The following is an 18,207-nucleotide window of genomic DNA, read 5'->3' as shown; positions in this document are numbered from 1 at the left end:
TTTTGTGCTCCAGTTTCACTGTTTGGGCTCCTTTGAGAGCACCCCTTTGCTGTGTGGAGGCTGTTGCCCCTGTCCAGGGGCTGCTGGGAGCTGTCACCCACCCAAAATCATTTTAGCTGTGCAGGGCTGGCAGCAGCATGGCCTGGACAGATTTACCCCTCCATGTGAAAGGGGTTGAAGGTCAGAGTGCTGGCAATGTGGTTTGACCGGTGTGGAAGCGATCAGGGTGTGTGGTTTGAGCAGGTAAGGGGTAACTCTGCCATGGCTGTGGGCAGAGCTGCTGCACACAGAGGCCCTGGGGCCCACAAGGGCTGCACTGCTGGCATGTGGGAGCACCCAGGGTCACGGGGCCCAGGCTGCTCCCAGCCAGCTCCTGCACCCTGCCTTTCCCAGGGCAGTTACTCAAACACATTCACCATTATTCTGGCGCAGCCCTATTGAGTGTGTGACAAGGGGGTGCTGTATGTGACCCCCCTGTCACTGTCCCACACTGGGGACTCAGTGACCGAGCTCTGGGCTTTCAGAATGTGGCTGCATTTTTGTCAGATTTTTTCTCATCAAATTAGTGGAGGAAGAATGGTCTCCCCTCAAGCGAGGAAGGGGTGAGATGCCTGTTTGTGATCCTGCCCAGCTCAGTTTATGCTTTCAGTGTACCAGCTCTGGTTTATTTACTGAACTCCTAAACAAAGTCAGTCCTTGATGCATCACAATCCCAGTGCTGGGGTTTGCAAGCCCCTGTGTGGTGGTGGCATTGTCATGGGGCCTTCCGCAGAAAGGAAATTTCCTTCCCAGTGTTGCTCCAAGATAAGTTGGATTCTCTATTATTGATACTGCTCGGAGAGCGCCTTCCGTTTTCCTGCTCTGCATGTTTTGCATGTTGCTCATTTCTCTTTACCCTTGGGAAATAAATGTTTTCACAAGCTGTAGGACACTTGGAGCTCCACCCATATCCTCTCATATTAATTAATCTTCAAAATCCATAACTTGTGTTTTTGAAAATATGAAAGACATTTGTCAAAACCATCACATGAGGTTTGTAAATAGCACTCAAGACCTGTGGCTGATGTTAAATCCCTGGAGTCACCGTTCATGGATGCACCTGGCCCTCACTGTGGAGGTTTTTGCACATTAAGAGAGTCGCAGTTGTGTTGTTTGCTAAACCAAATTGTCAGGGCTCTAAGCACCACATTTCTGTACCTATCTTTTTTTATTTGAAACATACAATCAAAATTCCTTGGTTTTAATTCTGTGTGTGTTTGAACCTGAAACCCTAGAGCAGAAAAATAGTTTATCAGTTAGAAAGGGTTGATAAAAGCATTGCAAAAACCTGCTGTCATTGTGAAACACCATGTAGAAATAATCAGGAGAGGTTTTAACATGACCAACCCCAGTCACACCAATTTCCACATGGGCTTGGTTTGCTTTCCCACGTTGTGGGAGTGCAAGAGGTAAGAAGGGCTGTGCCTTCTCCCTTCAGGGGCTTCTCTGGCTGAGAGTGTCAGTGCAGAATTAGAGCTGTGCTCTGCCTGTGCCAAGAGCAGGATAAAGCCTGGCCTTCCTGGGTGACTGCCCCATTAGGAGCCTGAAAGAGCTGCTGTGTCTCTCCAGTGGCATTTTTCTGACATAAGTTGCTGGTTGTCCCCAAAAGTTGGCAGTGGCATGTGGGGCCTGGCCCTTGTGTGGTGCCTCAGCGTTTTCCCATGGGGCTGCACCCAGACAATCAGGGATGTCCCTGCTTGCTGTAAATCAGAGCAGAGATGGAAAGAAAGTGAAAAGCCATGAATGGCTCCAGCACTGAAGCTGACTGTAGGCTCAGCACGAGGAGTTAGCGCTGCTCCCAGCAGACTCTCACACTATTTTGCGGCGGTGGAGGCGGCAGGGAGGAGGCTCCACAGAGGATGGGTGGGGATCAGGTGAGAGCAGCTCGGGCAGGAGCTGGGGCGGGGGCGGGAGCCGGAGAAACCGAGCGGGCCCCGCAGCCGCTGGCTGTAAACAGGAAACCGGGGCCGCCCAGAGCACGGCTGAGGAAACGGGAAGGCAGAAGGGGAGAGGCAGCGACTGGCTTTGAACTCTAGAGTAAAGAAAACACTCCTAAAGACACCGCCATCAGCGCCTCCAGCCAGGCTGGACTCCCATCCTCTCCCTCCCTGATAGTGCACTGTGCTTCAGGGTGCTGAGGCAGCCCTCAAGACAAGAAGTCAGTCAAACTTTCTCAGGGTTTTTTCCCCGAGTCCCCACTGCCTGAAAAATGCACTTTGTCCTCCTTTGGGGTCACTGGAAGTGCTGGGGTGGGAAGGCAGCCTCAGAACCACATGGACACTGTGCCCAGGAGGGACCTGTCTCCCCTGGCCTGGAAGGGCTGCGTGCTCTGTTGCCTTCCTTGACTTGCTTTCAACACCAGGAGATCCCAGGCTGGTGTCAGTTGATACCATGGCTCCAAAGGTTTCACAACATGACTTGATGTGTCACTGCATTTCCCACAGCGTGTCTTTCATCTGTTCCAAATTAGGCCCTGACTCTTCATCTCCTTTTACTAAAGCCACATGGATGTTCTTTTCCCATTCTTTACTTTCACTGTGATCCCAAATTGGGAGAATTATTGACAACCATAATTTTTGACCAAATATTTTTTAATGGTTGGCTTTAAGATGGTATTTGATAGCTCTTTTTGTTTTATATGATATTTGTACATCCAACTCTATTTTCTTGGTCCTGTACATTGGCATTTCTCTTTGGAATGAATGTAAGCACAGGGATCACTGAATGTTGTGCTTCTGTGTAGAGACTACAGTGATTAAATAAACAAACTTGCTGAGCTGTTCTGGGGCTTGTATGAGCTGGTGAGAGGAGACAATTTCTGATGGAATTTTCTTTAAAAAGCACCAACTATTGCAAGGTTTCTCTTCTGTGACTCATTTCAAAAAAATACTTCAAGTAAAGGCATGGATTACTAGACAAGTAGACATGCAGATACAGCATTCCCAGGCACTTGCTATAAATAGTTCATAAAAAGTATATTTAAAGCTAAAGACACTGGCTGCAGTTCCTGCTGATCTCCTGTTCTCTTACTCCATCACAGGGATCCTCTGCTCCATACAGAGTAAGGGCAAACACAAAAATGCAAACTGTCAGTTCACCCAAAGCACATTGTTTTGTCACTAACCCCAGCTTTGACGTTTTTCCAAGCCACATTTGTAATTTCACACCTTGACAGGTAGGTAAAAGCTGTTAAAAATGGGGCAGTTTCAGGGCAGTAGATTACAGAAATAAGTGGGAGGAACTGAAATCTTAGGGTAGGGTTTGTGCAGTTGTGCAAACCACCACCCAGTGCAGGTCTGCTCTCTCTCCCACTCACCACCATTCTGTTATCAGATTTCTCTTCTTACTGTCCTTTCTTATTTCACTTGGTCCCCAGCTTTCTGTCCCCTTCACTCTCAGCATCTTTGTCATCCCACATCAGCATGATCAGAATTTTGCTGCTGTCCCCAAGGTCCTGGAGGCAGTGAGTGGTTATGAACGTGCTGGGACCATGCCAGGAAAGGAGCTCATCCTTCCTTTGGGAGAACAGCGTCCACCAAAACTCTGGGCAGCCACATCTGGAATGTTCTCTGTGTTTTAAGCAACATTCTTGGAGCTTTCAGAGCTGGGGGTGCTGCAGTTTAGGATTAATCTGTCTTCATGTCCTGTTTCTGTACATGCCAACATCTTTACAGAGGAATCCTGTCTGCCTGGGAAAGCAGAGCCTCCATTCATCCATCTGTGGCTTCCAGAGGCCGAGTCAGAGCACCTGTGTTTTGACAAATTTGGTCTGTAGTATTTCCCAGCTCACTTGAAATGACTTTTGGCTAGCAAGGCTTCATCCAAAGCCCTTGGCAAGAGAATGTAACCACAGGGATGTATAATGTTTTCTGTCTGAGAGCTCTGGGCTTGGCAGATAGGAGCTGGGTAGGAGTTTGTGAATTAATGTGGACTGCAGTGAGCCTGTGCAGTGAGAGAGCTCTCACAGCCAATGTTTTCCTCTATAAACTGTTGTGAAAGACTCTGGGAAGGGAAGGTGGAAAGAATCTATTTTTCTATGGCTTGATATAAATGCTTGTCTACCTCAGGCATGCAGTTATGGAAAAATTTGTGTTGACATTGTGTAAATACAGTTACAAATGTTGAATCTGCAAATAAATATTGCCATGAGAAGGGAAAAAAGTCTGTGGGAAGCTTTGGTCTCTGCTCTCTGTCATATTTGTCTTAATCCAAAAGGACTGGTGGTATTTTGGGGCATCTGTTACAGATTTGTGTGTGTTCCAGAGCAGGTGAACTCAGCAGGTGAAGAATGGTGGGTTTTCAATGAAAAGCCCTAATTTCATCAGTGGTTCTCCCAAAAACACAAGCCATACCTTTGATTTCATCTTAAAGGATTGAGCATCCCATTTTCACACAGAAACATGAGCTGTGATTTATTTTGAGTGACATTCTGTTGCTTTCCCCACAGATGAACGTGAGGCAGTTCAGAAGAAGACCTTCACCAAGTGGGTGAATTCCCACTTGGCGCGTGTGTCCTGCCGGATTACAGACCTGTACACCGACCTGCGAGATGGGAGGATGCTCATCAAGCTCCTGGAGGTGCTTTCAGGAGAGAGACTTGTAAGTGCTTACCAGTATCCATTGGGGGAGTTGGGATGGGTTTGGGTGGGGTTTTGTGAATCCTTGTCTCAACTGCAGTGTAGGAAATCTGGGTGCTGAGGGTTCAGCACTGAAAATGTCTTTTTATACATTAAAGAAAAAAAAATGAGCTCTATTGCTTCAGCTGGATCCAGACACCACTAAAATGCCTTCCTAGTGGCTTCAGTGGGGATCAAAGGAAGTCTTCTTCAAAGGTTCCTTGCTGGTACCATGCTGAGTGCTTCCAGCTGCATGTTCCCTGCTCCCAAATCTGACAGGCACAGAGTACAAAATGTTCCTGAGCCCCTTGGATCCCTTGGTGGTGATGAGTTAGATGTGCTGGGACACCTGGGCCCTGTGGGCAATGGCCCATTTCTGTGCTAACAAAGCCTGCAGTGATGCAGGTGTGCAGGCCTGGCACATCCCTGCTCCCTTCCCAGAGCGTGCCAGGGCTGTGCAGGACATGCAGGAAAACAATTGGAGAGCAGCTGGAGGTGTGTTCATCACACCCCACTGCTGAGGAATGTCCCTGAGTGTGCTTGATTTTACTCAGATAAGGTTTGGGCTTTCTTTGGTAAGGGGAGTATCTAAAATCAATATAAATAAATGGGCCAAATTCTTTCTTTGGGTGTGCTGAGCACCCCCTTTGGTACCAGCACAAGGAGTGGTGAGTAAAAAGTCCTTGTAGTGGAAAATGCTGCTGCACAAGAGGAGAATTGGGTGCCAGGAAATGGCTGGGTATCAGCTTCTCCTTCAGTTCCTTAAATGATGGCGATGCTCTTAACTGCCTAATTTGGAGCAATCTTTTCAAAGAAATACCAGTCTTTAGCTAAGACCCAAGGCTGCAGGGGGCTGGGTAATCACTTGTCATCAAGCTCTCCTATTAGTGGAGCTCTGTGACTTAAGACTCTGGTTAATGAGTGGAACATATGGCCCAGTGTACTGTGTGTAGTGTGTGTGTGGGGAGGCAGGAGAGGAGCTGCCTGAGTGCATCTGGGAGGGTGAGGGAGCTGGGATGTGCACGCAAGTGCCTCTGTGGGTGGGGTAACAAATCCTGGTGTTCACCAGCTGCAGTTTGCTCTGAGCCCCTCTCTGACCCTGCCAGACCACTCACCTCAGCCTCAGCCACGTGTTGGGTTTGATGTGCTCACTGCAGGTGGCAGGTATTCCTCACACAGGGATAGCTGAGACCAACCAACATGCCCCTTTGTTTGAGGGCTGAGACACCAACTGTGTCAGCTCTGGTTAATTCTGCCTGTCTGCCTGTCAAGATTTGACTTTCAGCAGCAAATAGGAAGCTCAGAGCAGTCCCATGACTGTGGTTGCACCGTTCATTTCCATATTTCACTCCAGGTTTTGGAAAATGCAAACAGGGCTGTGGCAGCTGTGGGGTGGGGAGAGGACAGGAGCCTCCTGGAGCTGCAGTTGCATCATTGTGTCTGGCACTGGCAGCTGTCTGCACCACCACACATTCTTTTTGTAGCTTCCTTATCTGAGGCTGGAGGACAGCAGGCTCTGTTTGAACAGTGCATTCCACCACACCTTCTTCTGCAAACAAGAGTAAACGCAATGCACTAAACCTTGGGACAATTACACACACCAAAAGTATTCCAGGAGAATCTTACACACACTAAAAATATTCCAGGAGGACTGCCATGCTGATGTTCTTCAGGTTTTGGAATTTATTTTAGTCAGTATTAGGTAGGTTCTGACATCTCCATGGCACCCCAGAGAAATTTGAAGGCAGATCTTATGCAGAAGGCTTAAAATCGAGACAAGAAACATCAAATGGTAAGAAAGCAGAAGCTAGCATAGGTGAGTATCCCATAAACATGGTGTATTTAGTGGTGCAGTGGAACAAACAGAAGTTGTTTCCTCTCTTTTAAAACTGGGATTCAGATTCTGGAGCCTGTGGAGCAGAGTCCAGGATTTTGGATGCCAGTCAGGGAAGCAGGGCTGCTCTTTGCCCTCTCACTTTGGTTGCACAAACCCTGCATTTTCCAAAACTTACTGTGATTTTTGTTGGTGAAAACCCACAGTCCTTGGAGGTGTGTTGGAGAAACTCAGAATGAGAACAACCAATAACGGCAACACCTCCATCTTCCTGACCTTGCCCAGTTTGATTCCTAATCCTGGTCTTTAGTCCAGGCCTTGCAGCATAATGTCCTCTGCACAGCAGTGTTTGGAAGGAAACTGATAGCATGCAATGCTCTCACTGAGCACAGTGGGAAAGAATCCAGCCAGCATGAAAGGACAGTTGTAATTTGGTTTGCACACACTGTTAACCAGCTTCCCCCAAACAGAAAAATAAAGCTGGGAATTGTCTTTGTCCTAAGATTAAGCATTTAGGTCAGTTTCTTCCCTAACCAAATTAAGGATTAGTAAATTCCTTGCAGTTCCTGGATGCTCAAAGGTCAAACCACTTAAGCACATTCTCTGTGGTGAATTCTGTCATATTTTCACTTGGAAAAGAGGAAGGGTTTTCATGTAGAACCAGTTTTCCTGTAACCTGTATGTGTAGACTCTGGGTTTGGTACTTGCTTTCGCTCCACTCAGTGTCTGGATCTGTGTTAGCCCAATAAATGTGCAAGGTATGTCTCACTGTGCCTCATCCTGGGGCTATGCAGGGGAGTGTGGCAAGCACAGCCACACCTTGCACAAACCAGACTCAGACACCTCTTCCTCTACATAAAACATCTCTGGTGAATGCTTTTGGCTCTGTAACCATGGCACTGGAGCTGCTGAGAGCACAAAATGAGATGAGCTTTCTGAATCCTTTCCTGCTGAGTTTGAGGCAATAGGGGTGGTGCAGGTGCTGCTTCAGGCAGTGGGAAGGGCTGTGTTAAGGCAGAGGGGACAGGCTGGGGTCTGCCAGTGCTGCTGAGAAGTGGCCACAGTGACAGTGATTGCTGAGCCTTGGGAACATCCCTGTGCAGGTGAGCAGCCTGGGAAGCTGCTCCAGGTGTGGCCATGGGCTGAGAGGAGCCGTGGGCTGGAGCTGGGGGTGCAGCTGGGCCTCCGCCTTCCCTCCTGCCCCAGAGCTGCCTCCTCCCTGGCATTTGTTTTGCAAGGTTCAGCCAAGCCTTAGGTCCAGCTTTCTACACCCCTAATGATTGATGGTGCCAGCTAAAGGCTGATCCCAGATTGTCCCTGCTGGCTGAGGAATCTCTGGGAGGCTGCAGCCAGCCATGCAGCTCTCTTCTGCTTCTTCTGCTCCACTGTGGCTCTTTGCACTGGCAGCGTTTGGGATGGATGGAGTGTGCACAGGCTGCAATTTGGACCTCTTTGGAGGGCCTTTTATACTCCAAAGCAGAAGGAGTCTCCTGGAAATTCTCCTCCTTGCTGTGAGCTGTGGGTTGATCCTGCACCATTCCTCAGCCTCAGGAGGAGAACAGACCCAGGCTGGCTGAGGCTGAAGCCGGTGGCCTCAGGGTTTGTGTGTCCCAAAGGGCATCTTCCTGCATGGCTTCCCTCTCCTCCATCCCCTGTGGCACAGGCTGTGTCTCCAGGGACTGTACCATGGCACTGGCTGAAACTCTTCACCTTGAATGCAGGCTGGGGCAAGGATATTGCCTGAGCTATTTCCATGGCCACTTAATTACATTCACTGCAGAAAACAAGGAAATTATGGCAATTAGTTGTTTGGCTGAGTAGCTTTGGTGACATCCCAGTGCACACTGAATAGGCTATTCAGCTGTAATCCTCATCTGCACAACAAAGTTCCCTTAATTCTATTCAGTTTATAGCAGAATTCTGCATGCTGATAACACATTCATTGCATTTTTGCAGTTGTACTGGGCCTTCATATGACTGTGTTATGTTGGTGTAGCTGATTTTTTAATTAGTATTTTTTTCCTATGAAGAAAAATTTCTAATCAATCTCTGTTACTTTCTTACTCTTTATCCGATTTTCTGACCAAAGAAAAGCAATGCCACTTCCTTCTGGAGGAGATTTACTGACTAGCTCACAGCTCAAATCTGAGCTTGTGAGTGAATATCCTGGAGAGGAAACATGAGGGAAGTAAGCAGGAAAAATCCTTTGAAAGGCAGATGAAACTGGGGCCATGTGTCCAGCTCAGGTCCAGTTTATTGGTTTTTCCACCATGGGTTTGGCACCTGCTTCCATTATCCTGGTGAAAATCGGCTGGAAGATGCAAGGAGTGGGTTTGTCCCTGGAATTTGAGGAACAATTGCAATGTTGCTGCCTGGGAGTGGCAATGTCCCAGCCAGGACTGAGGAGTTTACAAGCTCTGATTTCCCCCCTCCCATCTACAATAATAAATGTTTTTATTCTTCCTTTTACCTTCCAGCCTAAACCAACCAAAGGAAGGATGCGCATCCATTGCCTGGAGAACGTGGACAAAGCCCTGCAGTTCCTGAAGGAGCAGCGAGTGCACCTGGAGAACATGGGATCTCATGATATTGTGGATGGGAATCACAGGCTGACACTTGGCCTCATTTGGACCATTATCCTGAGATTCCAGGTACAGTTGTGTGCACACACAGATACATGGATGAGCTTCCCATGCCTGCTTGTCACAGGCTTCACTGTGCATTTTAGGAGCAGAGGGCTCCCAGGTGCTCCCATCTGATGGGAGGGAGAAGAGAACCTGTCAGGATAAATCAGTGTCTGTGGTGCTGCTGACCTGTGGTGGGAGTTTCTTGTGAGGAAATTCATATGGCTTTCTTTTAAAATCACTAATAAATGTGAAGCTCCAGTCTCCACACTAGATCCAGGAGAAAATGCTGCCCTGAGCTTCTGTCCTTCTCCATGCTGGTTATCTATAACCTTGGCACTGACATGGATTAAGTGTACCCACAGGAATTATTTTAGTGTCCCAGCTAAGGCTTGAGACTTCTTGTTTTCCAGCAAATTCCAGATTGGCCTTTGCCCTCAGGCTGGAAAGTACTTTTGCAGAAAGAATAATACATCCATATGATAAATATATAACTCATAATAAATAGTATAGTAATAAACATTTAATAGCATTAATTTTGGTGTTTCTCAGCATTCCTTTCACGTTTTCCAAAAAGGCAATTTTCTGAGAGAAATATTGAAATCTTTTCTGTTACTTATAGATCCAAGATATCAGCGTTGAAACTGAGGACAACAAAGAGAAGAAATCTGCTAAAGATGCTCTGCTTTTGTGGTGCCAGATGAAAACAGCTGGGTGAGTGTGTAATAAGTCATTATCTCTAAAGCTCTTACAGCATTTTGAGTTTTTGTTGAAATAATTTTAAATGGGCAAACATATATCTTGTTAAGTGAATTTAGAGAGAGGGAATTCAAGACAAATGAGTTGATGTTTACAAGCCAGAAAAGTCTGAATTTATGATGTTAATACTAGGTGCTAAACACACCAATCTGACAATCCGTGAATATATGTAGTAATATACTGACTCTTTTTCACCCTATTCTGAACAAATAATGACAATTTCAAGATTAACTTAATGTCTCCCTGCTCTGGCTTTTAGTGCCAGAGTGTGCAGAGCTGCACTGGGGGTGCTGTGCTGATTGCACTCTCCTTGTTTTTCTTCTGCAGGTACCCCAATGTCAACATCCACAACTTTACAACAAGCTGGAGGGATGGGATGGCATTCAATGCACTGATCCATAAGCACAGGTACGTGTGGTTTAATCTCTGCCCTGGTTTGGAGCTACCTGGGAGTTTGATTTTAAAATTCTGTGAAGAGTAGTAAGTTGAGGAGTTGCTGAGAGTTTTAGAGCAACTTGCCTTGATTTGAGCTTTACAGCTCATTGTGAGCTTGGCTGGGCAGCAGCTTCTCACACCACAAGTCAAAACAGGCTGTGTTTGGTTTCAAGGGCATAAATTACACCTGTGATTATTTGGGTTTGGTTTGGCTCTTGTACCTCAGTGAGTAACCCATGCCCAGGTCTGGAATTGGGGGGCAGGAGTAGGGAAGCACACCCAGAGCAGCTGGAGGGAAAGGAAATCCCTGCCCAGGGGTGGCCAGATGTGGTGCCAGGCTGCCATGGCTGGGGATGCTGCTCAGGTGGAGTTAATCCAGATGGATTGCACGCTTCCATGGGCATGAGGAGAGACCCATGACCACAGCTTTGTTCTTCTTTACTCCAGGGTCACCTTCCCTGCTGTCAAGCCCCCCCTCTTTCTCCCATGGCCAGGTCCTGCTGTGCCATGTGCTGGGCATTGCTTCATTCCTTTAACACTGCTAGGAAATGCACAGGGCACGTGAAACCTGGGCTGGATTTTCTAAGGGTTGGAGATTTTAGTTCATTTGAGGGTGGCTGCACTGTGCTTTGGGAAATCTAAAGAATTTTCCACCTTGTCTAGGCCTGATCTGATTGATTTTGACAAGCTGAAGAAATCAAATGCACACTACAATCTGCAGAATGCTTTTAACCTGGCAGAGCAGCACCTTGGTCTTACCAAGCTCCTGGACCCTGAGGGTAAGAATTCCAGCAGTTTCAGCACTTAAGGGCTCTTTTCTCCCACCGCTCCATGTCAGAGCACATCTCTGTGACAGCTTTTTGTGTCCAGGAGCAGCTGGATGCTGCTGACTCACCTGGTGATACAGGCAGAGAGGGAGGGAGAAAATGTGAGATTTCTCCAGCAGCAAACTGAGCAGCAGTAGCACAAGAGCCCTTAATCCTGTGTTTATTTGCTGCCATCTGACAAGCTTGTTGGCCTGGCCATGTGTCCATAAAGTCATTCCAGTCAGAGGCTTCCTTCTGAGAAGGAAGAGAAGCAGAGGAGCAGGGAAGCTTCAGCCTGTGCCTCTGTGGGAATGTGTGTGCTCCCAGTGCTGGGGCATGAGCCTTTTGTGTCACAGGGCAGGAGTGATGTGTTTGGGCAAGTTTCTTCTTGCTTATGTTCCAGTGCCTCAGAATTGCTGAGAAATATTTTGTTTTCCACCTGTATCTCTCAGATTCACCTGGAGAGACATAAGTTTGAATTCCTCTCTCCAAATGCTGACACAGCATTGGAGTTGTCAATTAACAGTAGTTCTGTCAACTCACACACACCTCACAGGAGTTATTTGGCTGTGCACAAGCTGTGGCAAAGTCTAGAACTTGACTGCAAAGCCCAAAGGCCCCAAGCTTTAGCCCCAGTCCACACTACTGCCAGAACCAGTGCAAAGCTGCTCAATTCACTTTTTATAGGGATGCCAACCTTAGGGGCTGAACTGCACTGAGCCCATCTCTGCCTCCCAAATGTATCCTTGGTGCACTCTGAGCTCTGTTGGTGTAGCCCTGCAGGCTCAGCGTGCTGAGATAACTCTTGTTTGGTTTGCAGATATCAGTGTTGATCACCCTGATGAAAAGTCAATCATCACCTATGTGGTGACATATTACCACTACTTCTCCAAGATGAAAGCTTTGGCTGTCGAAGGAAAACGTATTGGAAAGGTCTGTCAGTTTAAATTAAAAAATTGTTACAAAGCAGGCAAAATATTTCTGATTTTCTTTTTCCTCTTGGGTGTTAATTTTTAAAGAGTCCACTCTCTGGTAGTTTTGATTTTTTTTGCTTTTGAACATGTTTTGAATGTTAAATATTCCCATGTGACTATAAGGAGTAGTTAATTTCCAGCTGCCTCACATTAGAAAACACTTGGCTGGTGTTTTATTTTTGCTTGTTCATTTTGCATCATTGCTACTTTTCCTTTCTCATTAACTGCTCCTCACCCTCTGGGCCCTCTGTCTCCTCTGGAAAAGTCCCTAATTTAAAACATGTGCAGTCATTCTCTGTCCTTTGGCAACACTGCCCCGGTCCTTACAGCTGGCAGACTGAGCATGAATCCTTGTTGAGCCTCAGCTCTGCCCCCCTATTGCTGTGGGATTTGGGGAATTTAGTGCTGCAAAATGCCAAGCTCTCATTTCTCAGGGATCCCGGCAGTGAGTACTCTGATTCACAACTCAAGTCTCACAGCAGTTTCTTTTATGTGGCTTGTTGGATTTAAATGACTGAAGAGCACTGCCCTTGTGACTCATGTGTGTTGTGCTGCTGCTGCAGGTGCTTGACAATGCCATTGAAACAGAGAAAATGATAGAAAAATACGAGTCCCTGGCTTCTGACCTGCTGGAGTGGATTGAGCAAACCATTATCATCCTCAACAATCGCAAATTCGCCAACTCCCTGGTTGGGGTGCAGCAGCAGCTGCAGGCGTTCAACACTTACCGCACAGTGGAGAAACCACCCAAGTGAGTTTAATCCCAGCTTAACACAACAGTCACTGGTCTTGTTGGCTTAGTCACTCATTGATTTCTTTAAAAAACAAACACATCCAAGTAATTTTAGTTGTGGCTTAAGAATTTATTTTCCTGAGCGAGCCCAGCTCTCGTATTCCTGGTTGGTGCTCGTTGATGTTACTTGGGGCCCGTTTGCTTTGTGCTGTTCAGTGTGCAGATAACAACAACAGCAGAGAGAAAAGCGTGTCTCCCACAGGAACTGGGAGTCCTGGAAGCTGTCCCTGCCCTGGGATGCCTGTCTTATCATATGAGTGGTAATAGCATACTGTGGTAGTACAGTAATGTCACCACTCATGCTTTTAATAGCACTGGATAATACCAAAATGCTGCTATTAAAAGATCCCTACTGCTTATCCAACATGAAGAGGAAACGTGTCTGGCTTTGTCAAACAGCTCTACTTGCTCAAACTGATACAAGCAAAATGGGGCAACTTATTTCTGGAAAGCCTCTTTTAGGATTGTGATATCAAATCTGTTTATTATTTTTGTCTAATTCGAGTTCTAATGAATAATAATCACGACCTGAAACATTACACAGGATCCAGACTTCTTCTAAAATTGCAGACTATTCCCTAATGCCCATGGAGTTTGTTTATTTCCCAGGCATACAGCACAGGGAAAACAGTGGGAAGAGTTTACTGACTGCAGAGGGCTTTAAATAAAACTTCCATTTCTTGTGCTGATGGAGTGAACGAGGACAGTGCACGTACTAGAATGAAAAAAAAAGCCTTTTCCTGTCCCCCAGGGCTTTAAATCCAAACACTCAGACAGCTGACTTCTGTGAAGTTGCTTTTGCTGTCTGCCCCAACTGGCTCCAGGGGAAGTGTGGGCTATTTCCATTGCTCCCAGCTTCTACACAAGATGGAGGTGTTTATGTGAATGCACCATTCACCATGTCAACATTTTAAACAAGTGCTTTATCATAGTTTATTGTAGTGAACTATGCTCAGTGTTTTATAGAAGTGCCTCCCTGTGAGGGTGGTGAGGCCCTGGCACAGGTTACCCAGAGAAGCTGTGGCTGCCCCATCCCTGGAAGTGTTCCAGAGTGGGTGGGACAGGGTTGGGAGCAATCTGGGATAGTGGAAGGTGTCCCTGCCCTGACAGGGGGTGTAACTGGATGGGCTTTAAGGTCCTTTCCAACCCAAACCATTCTGTCAGTCCATGATTCTATGATTATACCTTAGCAATGTATACCTTAGTAATAAAAGTTTGATTGTAACTCAATTCTCTTGCAAAATTTTGTTTAGATTTACAGAAAAAGGCAACCTGGAAGTGCTGCTTTTTACCATCCAAAGCAAAATGAGAGCCAACAATCAGAAAGTGTACATGCCAAGGGAGGGCAAACTCATCTCTGACATTAACAAGGTAAACTGAGCAGCTCCTCCCCTGTGACTCAGGATATTGCTGCTGTTTTCTCTCAGCAACATTTGATCTCCAGCCTTGAAGTGGGAGCTGTAAGGGATGGGTGAGGTGGGGTGACCTTTTCCTGTCACCTAAGTAGCTCAGACTTACTACCCTGAGCCAGGCCTGGGGTGTCCTCAGCATCTGTAGGAGCTTCTGCTCCGGGGGCTGCCAGCTCTGCCCTGCCCCTCGTGGTCCTGGCTGTGGGACAGAAGTGACAGAAGGCAGCAGCAGTAGGTGCTGTGCCCTCCCCTTCACCTCCCAGTGCCCTGCCTGGCCATTGTGGATCCCTCTGGGGTCCTGCAGCCTGTTCTCTGCAGCTGCAGCTGCCAGGGCAGGGCTGGGCACAGCACTCAGGGATAACAAACAGCTCCAGCCTGGCAGCTTTCTCCTTTGTGTTTGATCATGCTTGGCAGTCCCAGAGCAGCTGTTGTGGGTGTCTGTGGCCTCATCCCAGGGAGCAGCAAACTGCTCAGCTCTCCTGGTTGCAGGAGGAATGCCCAAAATAGTCGTGTTTCACATCTGTTTGGATTTAGATTGAGTTTGTGTTTAATTGAAGGTTTTTTGTTGTCTGTAAGATCTGAGAGGTGATTAGCTGACTTCCAACATGCTTCTAAGACTGCTGATTTTTGTAATATTATCAGCATGCATATGAATCACTTCTGGCTTGGGGAGAATAAAGGACTTATAAGCACCAGAAGTAGCCAAATTCTGCAGCTGTTTTCTTTTCCAAAGTGTGATAAAGAGCAACAGTGTATGTTGATTTTGGAGGTGAGAGGCCATGAATCTCTAATTCCCATTTCCTAAAGGAGGAAGATAGAATCTGCATGTTTAGGAGTAGCACTCAGGAGATTTTATTTTTTTAAATAAACACTTTCTTACACATTCAAGCCAGGTGGTTTCCTTAGGCTTTACTGGGAAGAGGGGTAAGAAAGGACAAGAGAAAATGAATCTGGGATAAACAACTTGCTCAGAAAATGACGGATTAATTGAGAACAGATTTTAAGTCATGTGTTTATATTAGCAAACAAGGTGTAGGGCCAGCCAGTGCAAACTGGATTTATGGGCTTATAAATAATTGAACCAGTTTGGTGAAAGTTGCCTGTGGTGACTTCAGCCCTGATTTCATGCAAAGGAGATGGGATTTATCATAATCTTGTAAGAATGTGTTGTTTAGAAGCCATGTGTTTTTCCTCCACATCTTCAGGCCTGGGAAAGACTGGAAAAAGCTGAACATGAAAGAGAACTGGCACTGCGAAATGAGCTCATCAGACAAGAGAAACTGGAACAACTTGCACGGAGATTCGATCGCAAGGCAGCTATGAGAGAAACTTGGCTGAGTGAAAATCAACGTCTCGTTTCTCAGGTGCTGCTCTCAGAAATTGTCTGGGTGACTAAAATGGTTCCCATGAGTAATTACAGGATGCAGTTCTTGCAAGGAGAATGTTTTCTTCCCTGGGCCTCATATTTTACTACATTAATGTATGTGTGTATTTATTTATTGTATTTAGTTACTCTGTGTGTGTATGTACTGTACATCCTCTCTTTTATACATTTGGGATTCCCTTCCTTGAACTGACCAGCCTGTGGTCAGGAGAATTTGATGAGGAAATAATTACCCACAGTCAATATTTTCTTTATCTGAATATTTTGGTGAGTTCAGTGAAATTAGCCAGGAGTTAATTTTATTGTTTAATATTAGAGATGATAATATTAGATCAGCCCCAGACTAATCCTGATGGCCATGTGATTCTTCCCCCAAAGGCAGTGAATAATATCTCTGATTTTATCAGTGGTTCTTTATTATCAGAGGCATCTCTTATTTTTTATTTAAAGAAGACTCTTGGGAGCATTTTGAGATCCCGGATTTGCTAACAAGCTTGTTTTGCCGAGTCAGAACTGACAGCAGAGGCTGAGCAGCGAGACTTTTGTCCTCAGCAGCCATTCCTGAAGAAGTGCCTCTGTCTTTGCAGGACAATTTTGGCTTTGACCTCCCAGCAGTGGAGGCTGCCACCAAGAAGCACGAGGCCATCGAGACGGACATCGCGGCCTACGAGGAGCGCGTGCAGGCCGTGGTGGCCGTGGCGAAGGAGCTCGAGACCGAAAACTACCACGACATCAAACGCATCACTGCAAGGAAGGACAATGTCATCCGCCTGTGGGAGTATCTCCTGGAGCTGCTCCGGGCACGCAGACAGCGCCTCGAGATGAACCTTGGGCTGCAGAAGATTTTCCAGGAAATGCTGTACATTATGGACTGGATGGACGAGATGAAGGTGGGTGGAAGTCCTTTGAGAATGTAGACAAATATTGCTCAGAGGTGTACGTGTCCCTTTCTCTCAAGATTCATTTTGCCCCTCTGGTTTAGTAGACAGACTCAGATGATCCACATTCAAGAGCACTGAACAAATTCCTTATGATTTCTTAGCAATAAAGATTAAAACCACGTTAAGGAAAAAGAACAAATTCACTCCTATAAAAAGCTACTTTCCAGCTTCATGTTTGTCCCATAGAGCCCAGAAGTTTTGGTCACAGTGCTTGAGTAAAGATGACAGATTTGGTAAAAGGGAATTAAATAATCTCTCTCCATCATGATTTACATGGGGAACAAGTCACCTCTTCACCTCTCTGCTTTAAAAAGCTTGAATTTCTTCCTGTCTGTTCTCCTGGGATGTGGGAAGGGAAAGGACCATGACTTGTCCATCAGCCAGCAGAACTTGGAAGCTGTTGGAGGAAAGAAACAGCTCAGCAGGAGCTCACAGCACCTGGGCTGAGTCCTGCTGAGCTAACTCAGCCTCTCAGCATCCCATACTGCAAGTTCATTAAAGAGCAGTCAAGTTCTTCATAGTTGCCAGTGATTTCTAAACTGCTGGCTCAAATTTGTATCAGCCATGTCTCTACATTTGAAATTTCTGTCCTTCTGGGCTTGGAGTTCCTCTGACCTAATGTACCAACAGAGAACAGTGCCTGGAGTCCCAAAGAAGCAAATGGCTTATGGCCTTCAGCTGAAGCCTGTTTTACTTGTCTTCCTCATTTTGTTCAGGTGCTTTTACTGTCCCAAGACTACGGCAAACATTTGTTGGGAGTTGAGGACCTGCTGCAGAAACACGCTCTGGTGGAAGCTGACATTGCTATTCAGGCTGAGAGAGTGAGAGGGGTCAATGCCTCTGCTCAGAAGTTTGCCACTGATGGAGAAGGTAACCAGCACCCAACATATCCCTTTAATTACCTATGAGGTTATCTGTGAGACTCATTAGTTCTGCAAGATAGGTTAGCTAAACTCCCCACCAGAATGAGAGAATCCAGCTCCATTGTTCCTTCTGTACTCAGCCTTTCAATGATTCATTTGTCCAGGAGCCTGCTCAGGAATTGAGTGTGGCATTCTGCCTTGCATGGGATGTCACACTCCTCACCAGCAGCTGCTGTGACTTTGTAGAGGTCACCACAGTTCCCCATGCTGTGTTCCTAATGCAAACCTTTTCACAGATTGTTGGACCCAGTCTGATGAGTCCTAAAAGGAAGCAATTCCCTAGAACCCAGCACTGCTAAGAGAGTAAATGGCGTCCATTTTGTGCTGTTGTGTATAAATCTAAATTCAGTGAATTTTGTCTCACTGGAAACAGTCATGAACATCTTTCCTTTTGTGTTTTTTTTTGTCTTTTGGAAAGAATAGTATTTTCTGATCTGTGTTATTGTGTGGTGGAGCTTGAACACTTCCCACTCACTTTCCTTAGACTAACCATGGATTCTTTCACGTAAACCTTGTAGCTGGCACACGCAGGAATGCAGAGCTCTGTGAATTCAGAGGAATTCATGCAGGAATTCAGAGCTCTGTGAATTCAGAGGAATTCACAGCTCCCCCTGAGCTGTGGGGATGGCAGTGAGCCAGCCCAGGTGTAACCCACACTCTCTGTCCCGGC

The 18,207-nt window shown here is 46.5% G+C and overlaps 1 protein-coding gene across 7 annotated transcripts in view; it reads left to right on the top strand.

The window, feature by feature from the left end:
* SPTBN1 (spectrin beta, non-erythrocytic 1) overlaps positions 1 to 18,207 on the top strand; it is a 115,125-nt gene that overhangs the window by 63,902 nt on the left and 33,016 nt on the right. For all 7 annotated transcript variants that reach the window (XM_074536669.1, XM_074536670.1, XM_074536668.1 and 4 more), the window contains 11 exons: positions 4,487 to 4,638; positions 8,967 to 9,140; positions 9,736 to 9,827; positions 10,200 to 10,280; positions 10,971 to 11,086; positions 11,934 to 12,046; positions 12,651 to 12,838; positions 14,134 to 14,251; positions 15,495 to 15,653; positions 16,261 to 16,563; positions 17,331 to 17,484. In XM_074536669.1, coding sequence (XP_074392770.1) covers positions 4,487 to 4,638; positions 8,967 to 9,140; positions 9,736 to 9,827; positions 10,200 to 10,280; positions 10,971 to 11,086; positions 11,934 to 12,046; positions 12,651 to 12,838; positions 14,134 to 14,251; positions 15,495 to 15,653; positions 16,261 to 16,563; positions 17,331 to 17,484 — 1,650 coding nt within the window. The remainder of the gene's footprint in view (positions 1 to 4,486; positions 4,639 to 8,966; positions 9,141 to 9,735; positions 9,828 to 10,199; positions 10,281 to 10,970; positions 11,087 to 11,933; positions 12,047 to 12,650; positions 12,839 to 14,133; positions 14,252 to 15,494; positions 15,654 to 16,260; positions 16,564 to 17,330; positions 17,485 to 18,207) is intronic.

The sequence above is a fragment of the Zonotrichia albicollis genome, chromosome 3 (genome assembly GCF_047830755.1).
Source record: "Zonotrichia albicollis isolate bZonAlb1 chromosome 3, bZonAlb1.hap1, whole genome shotgun sequence".
In the NCBI taxonomy this organism is placed as follows: Eukaryota; Metazoa; Chordata; class Aves; order Passeriformes; family Passerellidae; genus Zonotrichia; species Zonotrichia albicollis.
This window is presented reverse-complemented; position numbering and strand designations above follow the sequence as displayed.